The following is a 21,176-nucleotide window of genomic DNA, read 5'->3' as shown; positions in this document are numbered from 1 at the left end:
TACACATGCACAATACCCCATTCCTTCAACATTTCTTCAAATTCCCATCCCACAAACTCAGGTCCATTATCACTCAACATTTTTGCCGGCTTACACACACACATGGGCAACATCACTTGACCCACCATTCGTGCAACAGTTTCACTCCTCTTATCTTTGATGAGAACCACATAGGCAAATTTACTCATGTGATCCACCATCACAATCATCCCCACATGTCCTCTCGCAGTCCTAGGCAAAGAAACACAATCAATCACAAGCATTTCAAACGGCTCTTTCATCTGCAATCGCAACACAGGTGGACTTGCATGCACACACTGATACTTTCCCCTCTGACAGTCTTCACACGTGACAGCCACATCCACACAAATCCTATTCAACCCAGGAGCATACAATCTCTCTCTCATGCATTCCCACAACTTATTTTTTCCCATATGCCCAAACCGATCATGCACCAACAAACACATACTCACAGCTGACTCAACAGAAAACACTGGCACATACACTTCCTTGTCATACACCCTTCCTGATGCAAAAAGTACACTATGTTTTTGCACACCACAAAACGTTTAGCAACCCTCTTATATACATCCAACTCACATGGCCAGTCTTCCACACGCACTCCTCCCAAAACACATCGTCGCAACACACTTATCTCCAGGCACTTATTTTGCATTTCCTCAATCTCTTCCTCACTCAACAGATCATTCTCACTCCTAGCAATATCAATCATACCCACAAAGTTTGCTACAAACACATTACCATCTTGAATTCTAGCTACTTGTCTGCCCCCCTTTCTAAGAATTCCATTTCCTATATCTACGTCTATATCGTGGATCCTCAAAAAATCTATCCCTATTAAAAAGCAAGATGGCATATCATTTTCTCCTATAACTATAAAGTTATGCATTACTTCAAGATCTCCCAACCTAACCTTTAACCGTACCTCTTCCCATACTAAAACACTTCCTTGTCCCAACCCATGTATTCTCACACTTGTAGATTGCCTTTTCACTTCCCAATCACATCTCTCAAGTTCACTCACCACTGACCCACTCACCAAGGAAACTTGTGCCCCTGTGTCAACCAAACTACAATACTCACTATCATTTACTTGGACAAACGTTACCATTTTCCCTCGAGTCCCATGCATACACACATTCACTACCACGTCCACCTGGTTATCCACATCACAATCCTCCTCATCACATTCATCCTCAGTTAACTCCCCATTTCCACAATTCTGACTCAGATCCCCTTCACAGTCCCTTTTTGTAACCAACCAATTACAACCACGTTCCCCGCACTGAATCATCAAAACCCCACGTTCATTACCTGTACTCACCCTTCCTCGATATTCAACCGGTCTGTTCCCATCCAAAATACAACAAACACTTTTTATTCCAAACAACTCAGCTACTGCTGACAACAATTCATGCAACATTTCTCTTTCCCCACCTTGTTCCTCCGCATATGCCACTTCCTTCTGCACATCACTCATCAACTTCACTCGCAACTCATTCACACTACCAGGTACCTCTTCAACCAGACCCTTACTTTCCAAGTTTTTCAATGCTGAAAACAAACATTCACACATTCTGTCATTCCCTTCAAACCTCTCTTTTACAACCAACCCCTCAGGTACCATATTCAGATCCCAGTCACTTTTCACAACACCACTGTCCTTACCATGCATCCTAGACATCGTATCAGCAATCATATTTTTACTCCCCGGCACATATTCTAAGCCAAAATCAAACTCACTCAAATCCTCAATTGTCCTCGCAATCCTAGCATTCACACTTTCCTTCTTGATCATATAAACTAACGGCCAATGATCTGTCCTTATGACAAATTTTACCCCATACAAAAACACTTTCAACGCTTTCACACAAAACCTTATTGCCGCAAGCTCCTTCTCAACCACCGAATACTTAAGCTCTACTTTATTAAAAGCTTTACTCACATACGCAATCACTCTCAATTGTCCCACCCCATTCACCTCTTGCATCTGCACCAAGCATCCTCCCATACTAAACTTACTAGCATCAGCATACAACCCAAGCTTACTGGCATCCTCACTGTAGTCCGGAAAAGCCAAGGTGACGTCCCTAGCAGCCTCCTCTTTCAATCTCTCAAATGCTCCCACCATTCGCTCATCCCACCTCAGCTTAGTACAATTTTTCTTCCCGGTCCATTCAGTCAACGGCTTCCCTATACCCGAACAATCCCTAACGAACTTCCTCCCAAACTCAATCAGACCCAAAAAAACCCTTTAACTCCCGCACGGTCCGGGGACGTGGAAACTCCTTTACTTTTTCCACAAACTTTTCACTCTTCCTTACACCACTCGCACTCACCTTATGGCCAAGAAATTCCACTTCCCCAGCCAACCACGTACACTTCTCCAGCTTCACTTTCACTCCAACCTCTTCCAACCGTTCTAACACCTTCTCAAGCAGTTCCACATTCTCCTCAACAGTTTCACTTGCAATCAAAACATCATCTATAAACACAGTCACCTTCCTTCTATCAAAACCAGCCAAAACTACATTCATCGCCCTCTGGAAGGCAGCAGGCGCATTAGCCAATCCAAAGCTTAACCTCTTGAATTGATAGTGGCAGTTACCACTCGAAAAAGCCGTAACATGCCTGCTCCCTTCTTCAAGAGGCATCTGGTAATAGCCCCTTACCAAATCCAATTTTGTGAACACTCATCCCATGCATCTTATACACACAATCAGACACCACATTCATCGGGAATCGCTCCTTCACAGTCACTTCATTCACCTTCCTGTAATCCACACACATCCTCAAACTCCCATCTGTCTTGCGTACTGGGACTATGGGACTATTCCAAGCACTCTCACTCCTCTCGATCACTCCCACTCTCTCAAGTTCCTCACACTGTTCCTCAATCTCTCGGGCAATAGGCGCAGAAAAGTGTCGGGGACGCTGATATATATGGGGGTATCGTCATTCAAAACTATCTTGAACTCTGGGAGCTTAGATCCCCTGAAATCCTCGTCACCCCGACTCAACGCACCCGATTCCCACAACATCTGCATTAACCGCTCCCTCTCGTCATCACCAACATTTTCATCCACCTCAATTCTTTCTCTCAACTCATCATACTTCCACTCATCACTTTCTTTCATGCTACCTGTCATCACCCGCTGCACCCTAACATATCTTTCGTCGTCCACATCCACCAACGTATACAACAACCCCACACAATCACCTTCACGTATACCCCGCACTCGCTTTTTCCTAACACTCGGCAATGAGGCCACAAAAACCCGAGGATTCTCCATATCCAAAATCCCGTCGTACACATGCACACTCGCTCTTACCAACTTGTTCGCATCCACACCCTCAACCACATATGCACACTTGTCACCTCTGACAATCCCAAGACCATCGAGCCACGCAACTTTCACACTAACAACTTCTCCAACTTCTCGCGGCACTTTTACACTCTTTCGCAACCAACGGCACTCCCTTCCATATTTTACTGCTTACCCCTCCATCCCTATCCAAGTACAACTCTCCATGTACATTCCCCTTCCTATGCAACTCAATCATATTCCTGCTCGGATGGACCACCATCCAACACTTCTTCAGGAACCTGTATCCCAACAACATATCATACTTATCACTCATTCCCTCGATCACATAAAAGTCACCTTCCTCCATCACTACCCCTTCGATTTCTACATTTTCATGCAACATTCCCACCACAGGGATACCTAAATTTCCTATTCCTCGTACCTCCCCTTTACATTTCCTAATACCACACTCACTCCGCAACTTGTCACATCCATTCTTAAAAAGAACACTGACACTGCACCCAGTATCAATCAAAGCAACCAAACACACCCCTTTGCACCTCACTTTTACACTCATACATTCATGAGCTCTTCCTCCAAACCCTTTTTCATGCAACAATCCTTCACGCACATGCATCACTCTTACTGACCGCACACCAGAGGACCCACCCAACTGAATCCCCTTTGTACCTAGTTTCCCGAACTCCCAACCTGACTCATCCTCTTTTGCCTACACACACTCGCCACATGACCTTCCATTCCACATTCAACACATTTTGCCCGCTGTTCCTTACACATCCTAGCATAATGCCCATTCTTCCCGCAATTACCGCAAACCTCAGTCACACGAGTACCTCGACATCCACTTGCTATATGCCCTACTTGCCCACACCTGTAACACTTAACATCCCTATCTTTCTTACACTCGCTCACCAAATGCCCTGTTTGCCCACACCAGAAGCAAGCTCCCAACGCCCACCGACATTCATTCTTCCTGTGCCCTAGCTTTCCACATCTGTAACATTGCTGCTCTCGTTCACGACTAACCGACCCTAATCTTCCAACGCTTGCACTCCGATCTCTCTTAGGGCGAACCATACTCACGTTACTGGCTCTAACGCTCCTATCAACCACTCGCTCTGCCATTCACCTTGGCCCTTCCAAAACTGCCTCCCTATAGCTCTTAAACTCTGGTATAACATCAGCCACTTCAGTCCTAATACTAACACTTCTACTCTCTTTCATACACCTATCCAACTCATAATCCTCTACTATTTCCAAAATGTCGTTCCACGACAACCTTTCATTCGTCCATCGCATTTTCTCCTTATGTTTATTCCTTCGTCCCCAAACTTTTTCCTGGCTAATGTTTCCAACCTGCACACATACATCGACAACGACTCACCAACATTCATTCTTACCTCATCAAAACCATGTTTTCTCCTATATCTAACACTACTCCTTATCCTCTTCGCCTGTTCCACAATCCTGGCTTTCACACTCTCATAAGGCACATTCCCCACACTCATCATTACCCCATACATATTCAACAAAAATCCCGTCAAAAAGCTACCCAACTCTCTTGCCCAGACTCTCTTGTTATCCCCATACTTTGCCTCACAATACCTCTCATATTCCTTAAAAAAATCCCCTATGTCCCTACTACCATATTCCTCGTATTGTGCACATCTAGGTATCTCTCTCATATATACAGCCTTTCGTACTTCCCGCTCACTCTCACTTTCGCTACTCCTACCATTCTGATCCCTCTTAACCTCGTCCGAATACAGTGAATCAACTTCCATACTAACATCCATGCTCCTGATTACACTCTTCTTACCCTTCTTCTTCCTACCCACCTGTTTCCACTCACCGCTATCCAAATCACTCTCAGTCCTTTCCCCAATGTATTCAGTCCTAGTCTCATCCTGTCCGTCATCCTTCCTAACCTTCTTTCCCTTAGTCGTCTTCTTTTCCTCAGCCCCCTTCTTATTCTTGTCCTCAGGTTTATCCTTATCCTGTCTCTTTCCCTTCTTTCCTTTACCTATGACAAACAAGTCACCTTCGTCACTCGTAGTTTCATCCCCTCGCTCTTCCACTGTCTTTACCACTTCTGGTCTATCACAAGACCTGGTAGGCCTACCTCCTACAGCTCCCTCTCCCATGAACCCCTTCATCATCTCCTGCACTGCATTCATCATCACTAAGAACTTTTCGTCCATTTTCTCAACCATTCTCTCTTCCGCTCCTTTCACTTCATCTTTCATTTCCACTTTTGCACTCCTTAGCATACCTCTCATTTCCTCTAACTCGCTCTTCAGCTCCTCACACTCCACCCTTAACCTCTCATTATCCACTTCCAATTGTCCTCTTACTTCCCTCTCCAACCTCAATCAACTCCTCCTTCAGCCTCTCCACTTCACTCAATCCTTCCATCCTAAACTTTCTCACCAATCACACACACTAGCCTAGACCAATTGTCCTGCAGCTGCCACACCAGCAGTCCCTGTTCGGGCGCCAAAAAATAATGTGGCGGGATCACAAAAAACAAGTAACCTCCCCACATAAAATTAACCTGTCTGGCTATCAAACCCACCCTCAGTCACACTTTCCACTTAACACTACAAAATACAGCAGGACAATTGACCCATACCTACATACAGAACAAAAAACACAAACAGGTACTCACCTCTGGCTTCTGCTACTCAGGGCTAGGCTGTGCTGTCCACTGGATATAGGCTACAGGCTAGCCAACACAACCACCGCCGACAACCAAGCACAAACCAACCCCCCCGAGACCCACAACCCCACAAAAACTCAATAACCCAACAAATCACTGCAAACGAGCACCAACCGCTTGAAAGAACACGACAACCACACAACTCACAGAAGCACAACAACCCGCCAAAACCAACACTGCCCCAACCACCACTAACAGACACCGAAAATGCACCAAAAACCTTCTTAACCTCACCACAACCAGACAGACACACGCACAACAACTTCACAACCCCAAAATCTATCAATAACACACAAACAACGAAACACCAGAGGACAACTGCTGCCAAAACCGACACTGACTTGACCAGACGTCTCACTGTTTACGACTCTCGTAACAGACTTCCATTGACTACCCACAGAGCGCCACAACAGACATGCTTCCGACCGCCATTTAACCACTCCCATTCATTCTTCCACCAATCTCTCTCTCCTCTCTCTCTCTCTCTCTCTCACACACACACACAACCTTTGGAGATGTTGTCAAATATAAACTATTATTACTCCTCCATATCTTGAGGGGAAAAAAAATTATGTTCCAAAAACAAATTTGCCGTGACACGGCATGTTGCCAATGCTAAATGTCACATATGTTTTTCAGTACTGTTGACAGACAGGTGATTTTGGTGTCTATGCCTGTTTTTGGGGTCAAGGCAGGTGATTTTGGTGTCTATGCCTGTTTTTGGGGTCAAGGAAGTCCTTGATTTTCAAGGTATGTAGAAAGATATCTAAGTTAAATTACTAATAATTATATGATAATCTGCATGCTCATTGGTGGCGGATTTTTTTTAACATTCTTTCGTTACAGGTCAGCTAAGACAGTATGGTCAAGCATGGATGATATAGATGTTTCCTTGATTGCTCCAACCTTTCCCCTAACCTCAGTAACTGTGGTGCTGCTAGAGTACAAACTATCAGAGACTGTAGCATAAGGCGTGGTAACAGAGCTTAATAAACTTATGTAGGAAGTGTGTGTGTGTGTGTAAGTGTGTATATATATGTATATATTTATATGTATATATATATATATATATATATATATATATAATATTATATATATATATATATCTATATATATATATATATATCCTTAAATCGACGGCAGAAAGGTATATGGAACAGGGACTTTGAACAAGTACTTTCGTAGTATATTCTACATTTTCAAGTTCACACTAAATATAAAAGAAATTGACAGGCCTTTATATACAAAATCAGAAGGAGGGGCCGGAAGTGGAACAAGGTACAATCCTGGGTGGAGATTTAAGTTACTCGTTCACGTCCCTTCGATAAAGATGGACTCCAACAGATTCCTTTTTTGGTGACCTTTGACCCTGCAGGTTGTCAAGGAACTATCCCAGTTAATAGTGTGGCCTGTCTTAAGACAGTGATTCACAATGCCATTATATATTTGTTAATCCTCTTGAAATGGCATTGACTAATAATAGGATTGTGAATCACTGTCTTAAGACAGGCCACACTATTAACTGGGATAGTTCCTCGATAACCTGCAGGGTCAAAGGTCACCGAAAAAGGAATCTGTTGGAGTCCATCTTTATCGAAGGGACGTCAACAAGTAACTTAAATCTCCACCCAGGATTGTACCTTGTTCCACTTTCCTTATCTTTTCTGCTTACAGAACATACCGCCCAGATTAATAAACTGTAACCCCGGCTCCTCCTTCTGATTTTGTATATAAAGGCCTGTCAATTTCTTTTATATTTAGCGTGAACTTGAAAATGTAGAATATACTATGAAAGTACTTGTTCAAAGTCCCTGTTCCATATACCTTTCTGCCGTCGATTTAAGGATATATATATATATATATATATATATATATATATATATATATATATATATATATATATATATATATATATATATATATATATATACATATATCATACATATATACACACTTACACACACACACACACTTCCTACATAAGTTTATTAAGCTCTGTTACTTAAATGAATATTATATATAATAAAATCTGAAAAAGAGCTTGAAGTTGGAGAATAACCGATCAGGTAGGAAAAGGGGATTTTCATATACCATATCTGTCCCAGTCAGTATTTGCTTGACTACTGTAAAACAGTTAAACTTGATAGATGCTTTCAGAACGAAGGATGGCTTAGAGAAAAACCACTGGATAAGAAAGAAAATATTTTTCAAATTTTTACATGTAGTTTAGCTACTTTTTAACATTACAAAAAAATAATAACCTAGTCAAATAAAGACTATAGGCAATTATATACATCTATGAAAGACTCTATTCTTGATACGTGAAGTATATTTGATATGCTCTCGACAGAAAAAGGGAGATATCTAGCCCATTGTAGTTATTTTGGGATGGCAGTCAATAATTTTTAGTAGATGTGCCTGGTAAGAGGAGAAGGAAAATAGCATCTCGGTTGCTGTCCTGACCAATTTTAGTTAAACCTTTTTTATGTGACTTTTCTTACCCGATATAGATCACCTCGCCAATTAAAACTTTATTACCACTAACATTAAATCGTTGGTGTTCCAATTCAAACGAGTCAAAGTATTCAAAATGAATACTTTGATTATCGCCAAGGTAGTTTCCCAATTGTCGGCAGACTCGAAAGGGCGACGTTGCCATATCCACAAGTAACAAAGACGAGGGGGAAAGAGAGTTTTGTCGGCAGGTGTACCTAGTGCAAAAATTACTGATATCATTTATCTCGCAATACCAATCTTTATGGAAGATATGGTTAGATTATATCCATACTAAGAGCCTAGCTGAGCTTTCTATAGAGACACTCAAATTTTCTTATATACCTCTTTGAAGAGCAACATCATGCGGTTACAACAATCATGGCATACAAGGCAGCGTTAACAGAAGAACCCTTGCTGTATTGAATCGGGACTCCAGCATAGAAGTTGTCACTTTTCTTCTGGGGTCTTTTGCGCTACAAAGACCAGCTACTGAAAGACTTCCAAAAAGCATTCTTCCTGGTTGCATTAGCATCAGGAGCCTGTATTAGTGAATTGGGCTCTCTTAGACGGGGACGATATATCACAAACTGCTGATAATCCCCAGGTCCATCATTCCTGGCCAAGAATGAGGATCCTTTAAGAATGAAATCTGTTCTTATAAGAAATCTCAGTTTAGCAGACGAAACATTATGCTCAGGTCAAGCACTTGAAGTTTACCTAGAGGTCAAGGCAAACATCCCAGAAGGTCTGATTTTCCTAGCACGAACTCACTCTACAATGGCTAAGAATAATTTTAATGTCCCTCATTAAAAAGGCAAACCCACACTCCTTTGCTAGGTCGCATGATATTAGGAAAGTAAATACTATACATCGTTGACCATCTTCAAAAATGTCTTTCGAAAAGGTCTCCGAATGTACAGGGTGGTCGTCAGAGACAGTATTCTTAAAACACTATTACCATGAGCTCAAACAGATTAGACTCCACTATATATGAGTGGATGGTATGGTCAGTCCTGACCTCATAGGCAATACAGTGGAAAACCAGGGGTCTTCTCAAAGGGTGGGTATCCTGACTATTGCTGGGGAAGGTGCAACAAGACCGCAACCATTATAGCTACTTAGGTAAGTCACTACAGAACCTCACACTAGAAACATGAGTTCTTCCTTAGTGTCTTATTTTTTGTTACAAAAACTTGTGGCTTGATCTTGGACCAGAAATAATTTAGTTTTATTTTTGGGATTGTTGGGATTGAAATTTTGGGAGCTTAAGCTTTTCATCACCTGTCAATTTCTTTGTATTGTTCCTTTAAGGAAGAAACAGCGACTATGGTATCAAAAAACAGGTTTTGACATAGGAGAAACCCTCCAACTTCCCAGACAAAAAGGCATGGGATTTAGGCAAAGGTTCATCCTGTGTTGACCAACAGATTAATGATTCTTAATCTTCTTACCGGCTCGATAGTAAAGCAATAGTCCCTTTCTTTGCATTTTTTTGACACAGAGAAACTGGGTGTACACCTTGCTGAAGAAGAGACAAAATGCCTTCTTGTCTTTGAGTCTATAATACTCTATCATGTGTCATAGTGTTTATCATTGTGATGACACAATACCCGGCTACAAGACCAGGCTAAAAGATATTTCTTTGATATTAGTCTAGTCACCATGGGGCACTGGCACACACCATTGAGGGTAACTCCTTTGATGACACAACAGCGGCTACCCAAATTAAGTTTTTCCAACATAATGTTTTTTTTCTTTTTTGTGCTAATAATCTCACATTTCACTGAAACTTTTTTATCATTACAGAATATGAGCTTCATTCCTGAACCCTTCTCCAGTTCTGGTGATCTTCCCGATGGGATGCCTGAAGATCTCAAGGAAGAGATAAAGGCTTCTGGAGATTTGAATGAGGTACAATACTTTTCTTTCATGAATGTCTAAATATTTAGTAATTGAATCTATAGCCTGGATAATACAAACTTGTTCCTACACAAATGCAAACTTGATATTTTAACATAGCTTGCAAACATGAGCTGGAACAACCATTTGAACTATTGAAAAGGTAGTTAACTATTGACAGGCAGGGGGAACCCTCACCCACATGTAGGTCTGTTTTAGGGACTGTTCAAAAATGACCTAACAGTTTTTTTACTTGGTAATTTTTAACCCCCCCCTTCCCCCTTGTCACGCCTCATAACATATGTCCAGACCCCCCTAGAAAATGATGGAGTCTCAGTTAGTAACATCTTTTCAAAATAAACAAACGAAGAAAATCTGAAAATGTTATGCAACTTAAGGCTGCATCCACTGTCACACTCATAGCACTTCACCATACTCTCCTCCACCCCTAAGGCATTAAGTAGTATTTGAACTGGCCCTTATGTTCGCAAGATACGTATGTAACGAGCGCAGGAAAACTTGGCTCCATGGATGTGTTCAGTTCAAACCTATTGCATGTTAGTGCAATATTGCTGATCATATTTATATAATCAGGGACCTTAATTCTCACCTCACAAAACAATTTTAAAATGTACAAAATAGAACGGACACAATTACTTCTTGGCTGGACCATTGCAACACGTCTCCACAACTTCATGATTCTAGTATTGTGACCTGCAACATTCGTTACGATCATATCCCTTTACAGGTGTCATTCGGTACCCCATCCCTCCCTACCATGAACCCCCTAACTGATCGCCCAACAGCTGTAAACTTGGATTTTAAAAACCAACAGAAAACTAGATACTTTAGGGTGACCATGGAAACCAGGTTGTGGTAATTATTCAAGCAGCAGATGCCTTACTGTGTACTAACACAAAATGTAGAAATGGCCACCACAGGAGAGATCTGAAAGAATTCTGTTTGAACGTAATTTCCAATGTGCTTGCTTCTGGCCGGGCTACCTTTAGATTTTGTCAAGGTAATTATCATAATATACCTGGCTGGAATTATTTGGTTGAAGATCTGTATACATATTCGCGATAAATGTTTTTACCGTGGAGGCAAAATGGTAGCCCGATGTGGAACAACACTTTGCATCGCTAATGGGACAGGTGAGAGCGCAGTTGAGGCTTGCTTCTAAGCAACTAATGAGCCAATGCAATGTCTACAAATTTAGAACCTGGTGATTATCCTCGTCTGGAAAAACATTCAGTCCCTAAATCCCAAAACTAGAAAGCTATCACAGAGAATAGTAGTAGCCGTTTGTGACGAGGCTATCACAAGTATGTGGGGCAATCACTTCATTAATACCATCGACCTCCACTATTCGCGGACTTGCCTACTCACAGATTTTTCTATGGACAATATATACCCAATATTTGCGGAAAATTTGCCTATTCGCAGTATTTTTCTCTGAGAGAAATTCACAAATTACTGTATTTTCGTATTTTTGTGACTAAATGCACTTTTTGTGGATAATAGCTATTTATGGGGACATCTGGTATCCATCCCCCGCGAATAATCTGTATCCTGAATTGCGTAAACGATCAAGACTCCTGAAGGGATGTAGATGGATGGATGGATGGATGGGTTATGAAATTTAGGGACAAGCCCAAGCACTGGGAGCTATTTTGGTCATTCAGCATCATAGTGGAATGAAATAAATAACTTGATGATTAATGAAATGTAAATGAACGTGATGGTAATCTAAAGGGAATGAAAGTTAAAAACCATATTTCATTTAAAAAATAATTTCATAAAAAATACTTATAAAATTATTTTTATACTAAAATACAAATAAGAATTTTACTAGGTTATTGACGTCAACATCTAAAATATAAGAAAGTTGCTTCCCTTAAAGCAAATTTCCTGCGGGCAGCACATTGGGCAAAAAACCAGAACATGCTCCACTGTCAACAGGCAGTTACAGCGAGTACAGACTGGAGCCTCACTTCCTTCAAGTATAAAGCTGTGTCAGTCGGGAATGACCAATACGGAGTCTCATTAAAACAATCTCAGTCCTCCTCTCTCTATGAAATGAAGACTGCCAAAAATTAAAATTAGGTCTGATTGCCTTCAGTTTCTTGTTTGTGGCAAGGAGGTTTGAGGACCATCGTTCCTGCCATTTGTGGTGCATATAGCTTCGAATAGGAGACTTCATTTCAATATATGGAACTTCATGGATATTGCATACCGTTTTTGCTTCTCTATCAGCTTTTTCATTACCTTTGATCCCTACATGGGCAGGAACCTAGCAGAACGAAACAGCATTGTGTTTGCAAGAAATTCGAAGAAGCCACTCATGAGCTTGGAGAATCAAAGGATGCGATGAATTGCAAGTATTAAGACTTTCCAAAACACTTTAAGAATCCGAATATATTACAAATTTCTTTTGCTCATTGCGATGAACAATAGCTAATGCTTTATTAATGACAGAAAGTTCCCTTGTATATACTGAAGCCGAGTGAGGTAGCTTTGCAGTCTCATAAGAATCTTCTGTAATTACAGTTAGCCCAACTGTCTCTCTCGACTTGGAACAATCTGTATAAATACGCACCATCATGGGTTACATCATGTTCTAAAAATAAACGCATTGCCATTTCATCAGTAAGAACCATAGTTTTGTTACAAACTTTTGCTTTAGGGATAAGCCATGAGGGAAACTGGAGGCAACCAACTGAGAAATATTCTGATTTTTTAAAGTATCATTATTTACTTTTCAATGTAGCCTTACCTGGAAAGGAACAGATGACCTTTGTTTAAATTTCCAGTTGTCAAGTTGGCTAATGACCTTATTGGAAGGATTTTCTGAACTGATTTTAATGTGCATTAAGTAGCTCAGACCCAGTTCCTCTCGTCGTAAGTTCCTCAGACTCTCAACAGATGATCGGAATTCACCAGAGCAAATTTGTAATCCCATGTTATGGACAATATTGAGGTCGGTAAGCTTACTTTTACATGCTGAAGAATAAATCTGACACCCGTAATATAGTTTTGATCAACAAAGTGCATCATAAAGTCTTAATAAACATTTCTTGTCAGCTTCCCACTCATATCCAGAGACTACTTTCAGAAGATTAAAAGACACTTTTATTTTACATTTAAGGTTATCAATGTTTGGTCCAAGTAAGTTTTGCGTCAAAAGTCATTCCCAAAAATTTGACATCAGCAGCATATGGTAAAATAGATCCTTCGAGTTTTAAATTAGGTATAATCTCTTTATGTCTGCTCCTTGAAAAGCGGATAGCAACACTCTTAATGGCTGAAAATTTAAACCCATTTAGCTCGGCCCATTTGGAGACAGAATCAATAGCTTTCTGTAGATGTCGTCATGCAGATATAGCATCGTAGTCAGTGCAGTAGATGGCCAAATCATCCACAAACTGTGAAGCTCGAACAGGGCTTGGAACTTCATCCAAGATGCTATTTATGGCAACAGCAAAGAGGGTCACACTGAGAACACTTCCTTGTGGAACACCTTCCTCTTGTCTAAAGGGGGACCATAGAAAGTTCCCTACAGTCACTTTTATAAATCTCTTGGATAAGAAGGAATGAATGAATGAAGTTGCCCTTAATACCCATTTTCTGTAGTTTTTTAAGAATTCCATTACGCCAAGTAGTATTGTAAGCTTTTTCCAAATCAAAGAAGACCTCTATTGTCTGACACTGATTGACAAAACCCTGCTGAATTTGGTTTGAGTGTCTCATAAGTGGGTCGAGGTAGATCTAGTATTCTTACGAAACCCAAATTGAAAAGGAGAGAGAAGCTTATTTGATTCTAAGTGCCATACCAAGCGATAATTTATCATTTTTTCCATTAACTTGCAAACAGCTTGTTAGTGCTATATGTCTATAACTTGCAGTTTGTTGGGGATCTTTATTTGGTTTTTGAACTGGGATTATGATGGAAATTTTCCAGGATATCGGCATAATTTCAGTCTCTCAAATCTTGTTAATAATCTTAAGTAGGTAGTTTTTGGCCTTTTCAGGTAACTTCCTAACATTATATATAAAATTGTATCTTCACCAGGACAAGTGTCATCTGTTGAAGAGAGTGCTTCATGTAGTTCTTGAAGAGAGAAACTTGCATTGGATGCCTCCCAGTTATCACCAGATAGATTCAGATTGACCTGTGTTTTCCTGATTCTTTGGAATTCACTAGAATAGTTATTAGGGCTAGAGATATTGTAGTGTTGAGCCAATGATTCGGCTACATCTGAAGGGTTTGTACTCAAAGAGGGAGTTTTGGTTGGTACAAATTTCCCTGCAAGTTTTCGTACCTTTTTCCATTTTCCATATAAACCTCGATGGCGTTTTAAAGTTAAATTCCATTTATATAATAAGTCCAAGTGTCTTTTTTTTGTCACGAAAGTATCGGCGTTGTTTTGCCATGGCTCACTGGATATATTTTATTTAGCAGTGGAAGTACCACTTTATTTGTAATTCTTGTAGCATCTTCTAGTAATTTTTCTTAAGGTGGCACACTTTTTGTCCCACCATGGAACTGTCGGTCTCCTTGGCTTGCCCGTAGTTTTTGGAATAGAGGCTTCTGAACTGGCTAATACAGTGTTTATCCAATACTCATATGCTTTAATGTAGTTGTTAAAAGATTCAAATGGTTTATCTAGATGGATTTCCTTTTTATACTTCTCCCAATCAGCTTCTAATGGCTTCCATTTCTGTAGCATTTCTTTAGGGACATTTCCGACATACTTTAAAAGAATGGGATAGGTATCACTGCCATTTAAAAATTCATTTACTAACCAAATAAAATCTAAAGCTATTGCAGAGGAACAAATACTCAGATCAATAGCTCAGATCAATAGCAGAGTAAGAATTAAAATATATATTATGGTAAGCCACAAAAAGTCATAGTACCATCATTTAAAAGCACAATATCATTATTATTAATAATGTCTTCTATAATTTTACCTTCATTATCTGAAGTATGTCCTCCCCATAACGGATTATGGGCATTAAAATCACCAAGAATAAAAAATGGTTGTGGTAGTTGACCCATTAGTGATTGGATATCAGCGTTTGTGAAGTTCGATCTCGGAGGCAGGTAGATGGAACACACAGTATCTGCTTGTGTGATGTGATCTTAAGAGCAACAGCTGTAAATTTGTACCGAGTGCTACAGGCGAGCATTCCAGTCATTTGCTCACAATAATAGCTGCTCCTCTATGTGCTCAATCACCCACTGGAGGGGTGGACATGAAGATCTCATAATTAAGTCCAGGATTGAACTTCTCTGGACCTAATTGAGTTTCCTGCAGGCAAATTACTCCAGGATTAGTTTCTCTTAGGAGGACCTTTAGATTTTCAGCAGGAGAACGCAATCCTTTACAGTTCCATTGTAGGATGTTGAATGAAGCTATTACAAAGCCGATTTGGAAGCCTTTCTTTTTTCCTCCTTGGGTGGTCTGGAAATAGAATGTTTTTTATGACTAACCGTGTGATCTTTATTTCTCTTAGTTTAATTTTCTTTAGGAAGAAAATGAATATCTACCGTTGTAATTTGTGCCACCTCTTTACCTTGGTGGTTGTGTTCCATTGAAGTACTTTCTTCACTTGAGGAAAGCACACTATAGCTGTTATATATCGAAGCACTTATTTGGAGTACATGGGGGAGAGCCTGAAGGAGTCCTTCCTCTCTTGGGCTTCCTTAACTGTTCTTACTCCATTAGATCAGTCAGAGATTCTGCCTGTGATAGATTTACTACTTTAAATGTAGGAGATGGCAGAGATGATGGGAGAACCCCTTCATCTGGAGGAGACTTTTCCAACCACAGGCAGCTTGCCTGCTTTGGTGGTGTGTGCTCTCGCTTCCAGTGACTGAGCACCCGACCCAGATATCAAGGCCTCTACCACAGGGGTTGATACACCTACCGCAGGAGAAGGTGCTCCCACTGGACCCCTTGTGGTAGTAAGGGGTAGTGGGTTTAGAGCTCTTGCATAGCTCTTTGATTGGCCCAATTGTTGTTTGGCATATCCTCTGCTAATGTGTTCAGCATTAGCATTATTTGCTGTTGACAATTCATATTTATATGCTTCACAATTTTTATCATTACCCTTATGGTTCAGCTGACAATCACTACACTTTGGTGTTTCAGAACAAATACTATGGTCAGGGGCAGAGCATTTTATACAAACTTTTGCATTCCTGCACACTTTTGATGAATGACCAAACTTGAAACAGTTTAAACACTGAATAGGCTTTGGGAGGAAGAGTCTTACTCGCTCTCTTTCATTTTCAAAGATTACATGGGATGGAATGCTAAGGTCTTCAAAGGTCAAAATTATCATATTAGTAATGGGTGTCTTTTTTTACTTTCCACACTGTCAGTGGGCTCATTTCAAGGATCTCACTTTCTGTGAAATCATAGGCTATAATCTTTGTCAAAAATGACACCTCAGCCATAACTAAAATTCAGGCGGGGTTTGATTTTTTTAATCATATCATGGCCTAAAGGATTCATTGCAGATAGCATTTGTGTTTGTGTTTTTGATTTAGCATGTATTAGCACTATACATTTTCCAAATCTAGATATATCTCCACTCTTTATTCCCCCCACCTTTTTCTGGAGGTACTTGCAGAACTTATAATAATTGTAAGTTTCCTCCTTCACTGTAGCAACTAGCCACATTGGAGGTTTGGGAGCTCTGGATGGATTATTACCTCTGTTTTCTGATGGGTATCTTGAACCCATTTAGATGGTACATATCTCTCCAAATTTTTGAGTACTTATATCTGTCAAAGCTCCTTCTATAACAGACTGATTTATTTTGAACTGTATTGATATTACTGTTAGCCTTTATGGCATCTTCATATTTATCAAAAGTAATCCATGCTTCCCATTTTGATGTGACTTCCAGGAAATTCATCCTTATTTCAATTATAGTTCCAAAGGAATGGAAAGTTGTCAAAATAGTATCACAGTCGCACTGTACTGGTATGTCCACGACATGAAGCACTCGCAAATTTTTCACATTTGATAATTTTCCAACACAATGTTTTCTAGAGCTACCATTGTGCTCTTGATTAATTGAGATTTCCTGGGGTGGTCCAATGCCTTGCCAAGGTCGTTATCTGCGCTAAAGCATCAAAAGTCCAGGGGTACTCGAATCCTTATACAGTGGTACCTCGAGATACGAAAGATTCAACTTACGAAAAACTCGAGATACAAAAGCTGACACGAAAATTTTTACTGCTCTACATACGAAAAGATTTCAAAATATGAAAGGTTTCTGAAAGTCCGAGATTCGGCTGATAACAATTTTGAAACTCGCGCCGCTCGCCGCCATCTTAGTTCTAGTAGACTCGCCACCATCCTCCTGCTCTCCCATTGGTTCCTGATGCTAGCCAAGCCATGAGATCCTTCTCTCCTATTGGACAGCATCCCTCCCATCATGCATCTTACGTGGTGGCGTGCCTTCGCTCGGCCACTTCGCACCCGAAGCTTTATCGTACGCATGTGGCATTCGTTCGGTCCAACGATTTCGTTTAGTATCGTAAATTCGTTAGTGATTTCGTTGTGCTACTTTATCGTGTTGTGAGAACCTAATTAGTATACGTACTACATACGTAACTTAATTACGTACAGTACATATAGTCATGGGTCCCAAGAAAGTTGCTGAAGTTCACAGAAAGAAGAGAATGCTTTCTATGGAGACAAAGATGGAGATAATAAAAAAGTATGAAGCTGGCTTGCGGTTGAGTGTGATCGCTAAGGAATACGGCCGAAATCCGTCGACGATAGGCACCATCCTTAAGCAGAAGGAAGCCATCAAAGCAGCTACACCTTCCAAGGGCGTGACTATTTTGTCCAACAAGAGGAGCCATGTGCATAATGAAATGGAAAGGCTGCTTCTTGTATGGATCGAGGACAAAGAAATCGATGGCGATACGATAACCAAGACGGCAATCTGCCAGAAGGCCAGCGCTATTTTCAGCGATTTGATTGCCCAAGCCGAAGACGACGGCGGAGAGGGGACATCAGCAGCAACCCCAGAGTTCAAGGCTTCTCATGGGTGGTTCGAAAAATTCCGTAAACGGACTGGCATCCATTCGGTGGTGAAGAAATTGAAATTACGTAAAGTATAAAAAAGTAAAAAGAAATGTAAAAATAAAAAAAAACACAAAATAAATTATATTTTAAGTTTTTTTGTAAAGTTAAGTGTTACAGTTTTGTTAATGTGTTTTGTAAAGTTTAGTTTGTTTTTCTGACATTTTTTTATGTGTTTCGTAAAGTTAAGTGTACGTATCTGCCGTTTGTCCTCCTCCTCCTCTGCCGCCACTTTCGGAGATAGTCTCACTCGAAAGGTAAGCTTCCACATTTTACGTTACAGTAATAATATTTCTTGTACACTAATATACACTTTATTTACAGGTTTTGCATTTTTATTATTAAGTTACGTATTGAATGGTCCAAATTGTTGTAGTATTTCATTGTTTATAGGTCAATTTAGCTTTATTATGAAATTTACCGTGGGTGTTTTTGGAGGGCTTGGAACGGATTAGCCATTTTACATGTAAAATGTGGTCCAAGATACGAAAACCTCATGATACGAAAGGCGCCTCGGAATGGATTAATTTCTTATCTCGAGGTACTACTGTAGTTACTTGTCATAAAGATTAGAGGGGGTATAGAAAATTTATATAAATAAAATAATAAAAATAAAAAATTAAACAAAATTAAACTTGAAGACATTAAAAAGACATCATCAGCCTTTCATGGAGTTCATTCCTCCACCAATGGCACAAGTGAGAGAACCGAATCCAAAATGTCTGCATCCCTACCCAACCCCATAGGGGATGACATAACATGATTTGAGTGGCTCAAGTGTAAACCAAACCCGCTTAATAGGACTGAGAGTATTACAAGAATACAATCATCCCCACCCCAATCATGTTATGAGCAAACCAGATAGAATGCCGAGAGTCCTATCCAGAACTAGACCCCCTGGAATCCGTGGTCCAGCTCTTAAGAATAATTCCGCCTGATATCTCTCAGGTCCGAACAGTATTGGGCAGTTGATGATCCCACCACAGTTCCCACTATTTAGTTTTGGATATAAACCCAATCCCAACTATGATATCTTTTCCTATTTTCATGTCTAGTAAATTTTACAAAGGTGGAAAATTCCACAGCAATTAATTCAAAAAATTAAACAATGATATATGGGACTCTTTGACTTGAACCCGGGAACAAATTCCTGGAGTTCAAGAGCCCCCTCACCACGCCAAGGTGGCCCCACTTCGAGGGGGGAAGGGATGTAGATAACCTCCTTACTGATAACATTCAATTTCATTTTGCTTATTGTATTATGCCAGGTAATGTCAGTGATGCCTTAAACAACCTACCTAATATTAAATTATCCGGCTGTGATGGTCTTCCTGTAGAAGCATTCAAATTCTGCTAGCTGCGCTGTTCAATGCGTGCATAATCTACTAGTTTCTTCCAGACTCCCTGCTCTTAGTTCACTTGATACCATTAATAAAAAAAAAGCTAAAGGATGCAGCTGACCCTGGGAATTACCTCCAGATTGCAATCACTACAATCACGTCAGAGATACTTGAGTCAGTTCCTCTAGTGAAACTTCTCCCCTTTTTACACACCACTGACAACTGGTTCGGGTTTAAAGCAAACCACTCAGCCGACGCTTGCATCTACATACTGAAAGAATTGCTGAACTATTACCTATCATCAGCCTCTCCTGTCTTACTGTATTTTGTAGGTGTGAGAAAATCATTTGACAGCTTAAACTACCTGAAGCTCTTCCTGAAGGTGCAAGAAAAGAGGTACACCTCTATATTTAATTGGTATTTTATATTGCTGGCTCTCCACACAGGAATTCTGTGTCAAATGGGGTAACATATTGTTGTACACCTTCGGCTCCCTAAACGGGCTTCGGCAAGGGGGCATTCTCTCACCATACCTGTTTAATACACACACTTGTTCTGAATGTCAAACTGAACTCACTCCCAATCTGATGCACTATCAACAAAACAACTATAAACAACCTTTATTACGGCAAACAATATGGCTCTGATTATCCCATCAGTGGGAGGTGTCCAATATGCAGAGGAATTTTGTATCTTATGCAACGAAACCAAGACCCAATGCATGTCACTGCTCCTGGGGTTGCTTAAGCTTATTGCAGAACCAAAATTTTCCTCGGAAATCATTGGCTGGAATTTGTGCGCAGATTTCCATATTTGGGTCTCATTATCACGGACGACCTAAAAGGTACAGGAAACATAGAACAGAGGCATCGTTAACTGTGCAAATGCCAACATGATTGCAAGGAGGTTTGCCTTCTGTCAGTGAGACACGAAACTGCTGCTCTTCTGCTCGTATTATTGCCAGAGTATCTATGGGTGTTCCCAATGGAAGAACTATACCCGAGAGCCCATTAGATGTATCACTGTATCTTCACAATGACATTTTGAGACGCCTCACCTGATAACCCGATTGATAAACAGCAGCAATTTGCTCACACAAAGCATCCTAAGCAGTGAGGCAAGATCTAAATTGTGGGAAAGATGGGAAAATGCGGCATTTGTTTCCTAAAAGACTTAATCCCTGTTTTTGCAAAGTGTTATCAGCAGAATCTGTCATTATTATTAGAAATATTGATACGATTATTGTTATCACTGGTATTTT

General features: G+C 40.4%; 1 protein-coding gene across 3 annotated transcripts in view; it reads left to right on the top strand.

Moving 5' to 3' along the window:
• Positions 1-21,176, top strand: part of LOC135202283 (sodium/potassium-transporting ATPase subunit beta-1-like) — a 151,904-nt gene that overhangs the window by 113,624 nt on the left and 17,104 nt on the right. For all 3 annotated transcript variants that reach the window (XR_010311708.1, XM_064231608.1, XM_064231593.1), the window contains exon 7: positions 10,372-10,476. Coding sequence is in view for 2 of the 3 variants with exons in the window: in XM_064231608.1 (XP_064087678.1) it covers positions 10,372-10,476 (105 nt within the window). In the remaining variant the exon portion in view is untranslated. The remainder of the gene's footprint in view (positions 1-10,371; positions 10,477-21,176) is intronic.

The sequence above is a fragment of the Macrobrachium nipponense genome, chromosome 23 (genome assembly GCF_015104395.2).
Source record: "Macrobrachium nipponense isolate FS-2020 chromosome 23, ASM1510439v2, whole genome shotgun sequence".
NCBI lineage: Eukaryota > Metazoa > Arthropoda > Malacostraca > Decapoda > Palaemonidae > Macrobrachium > Macrobrachium nipponense.
This window is presented reverse-complemented; position numbering and strand designations above follow the sequence as displayed.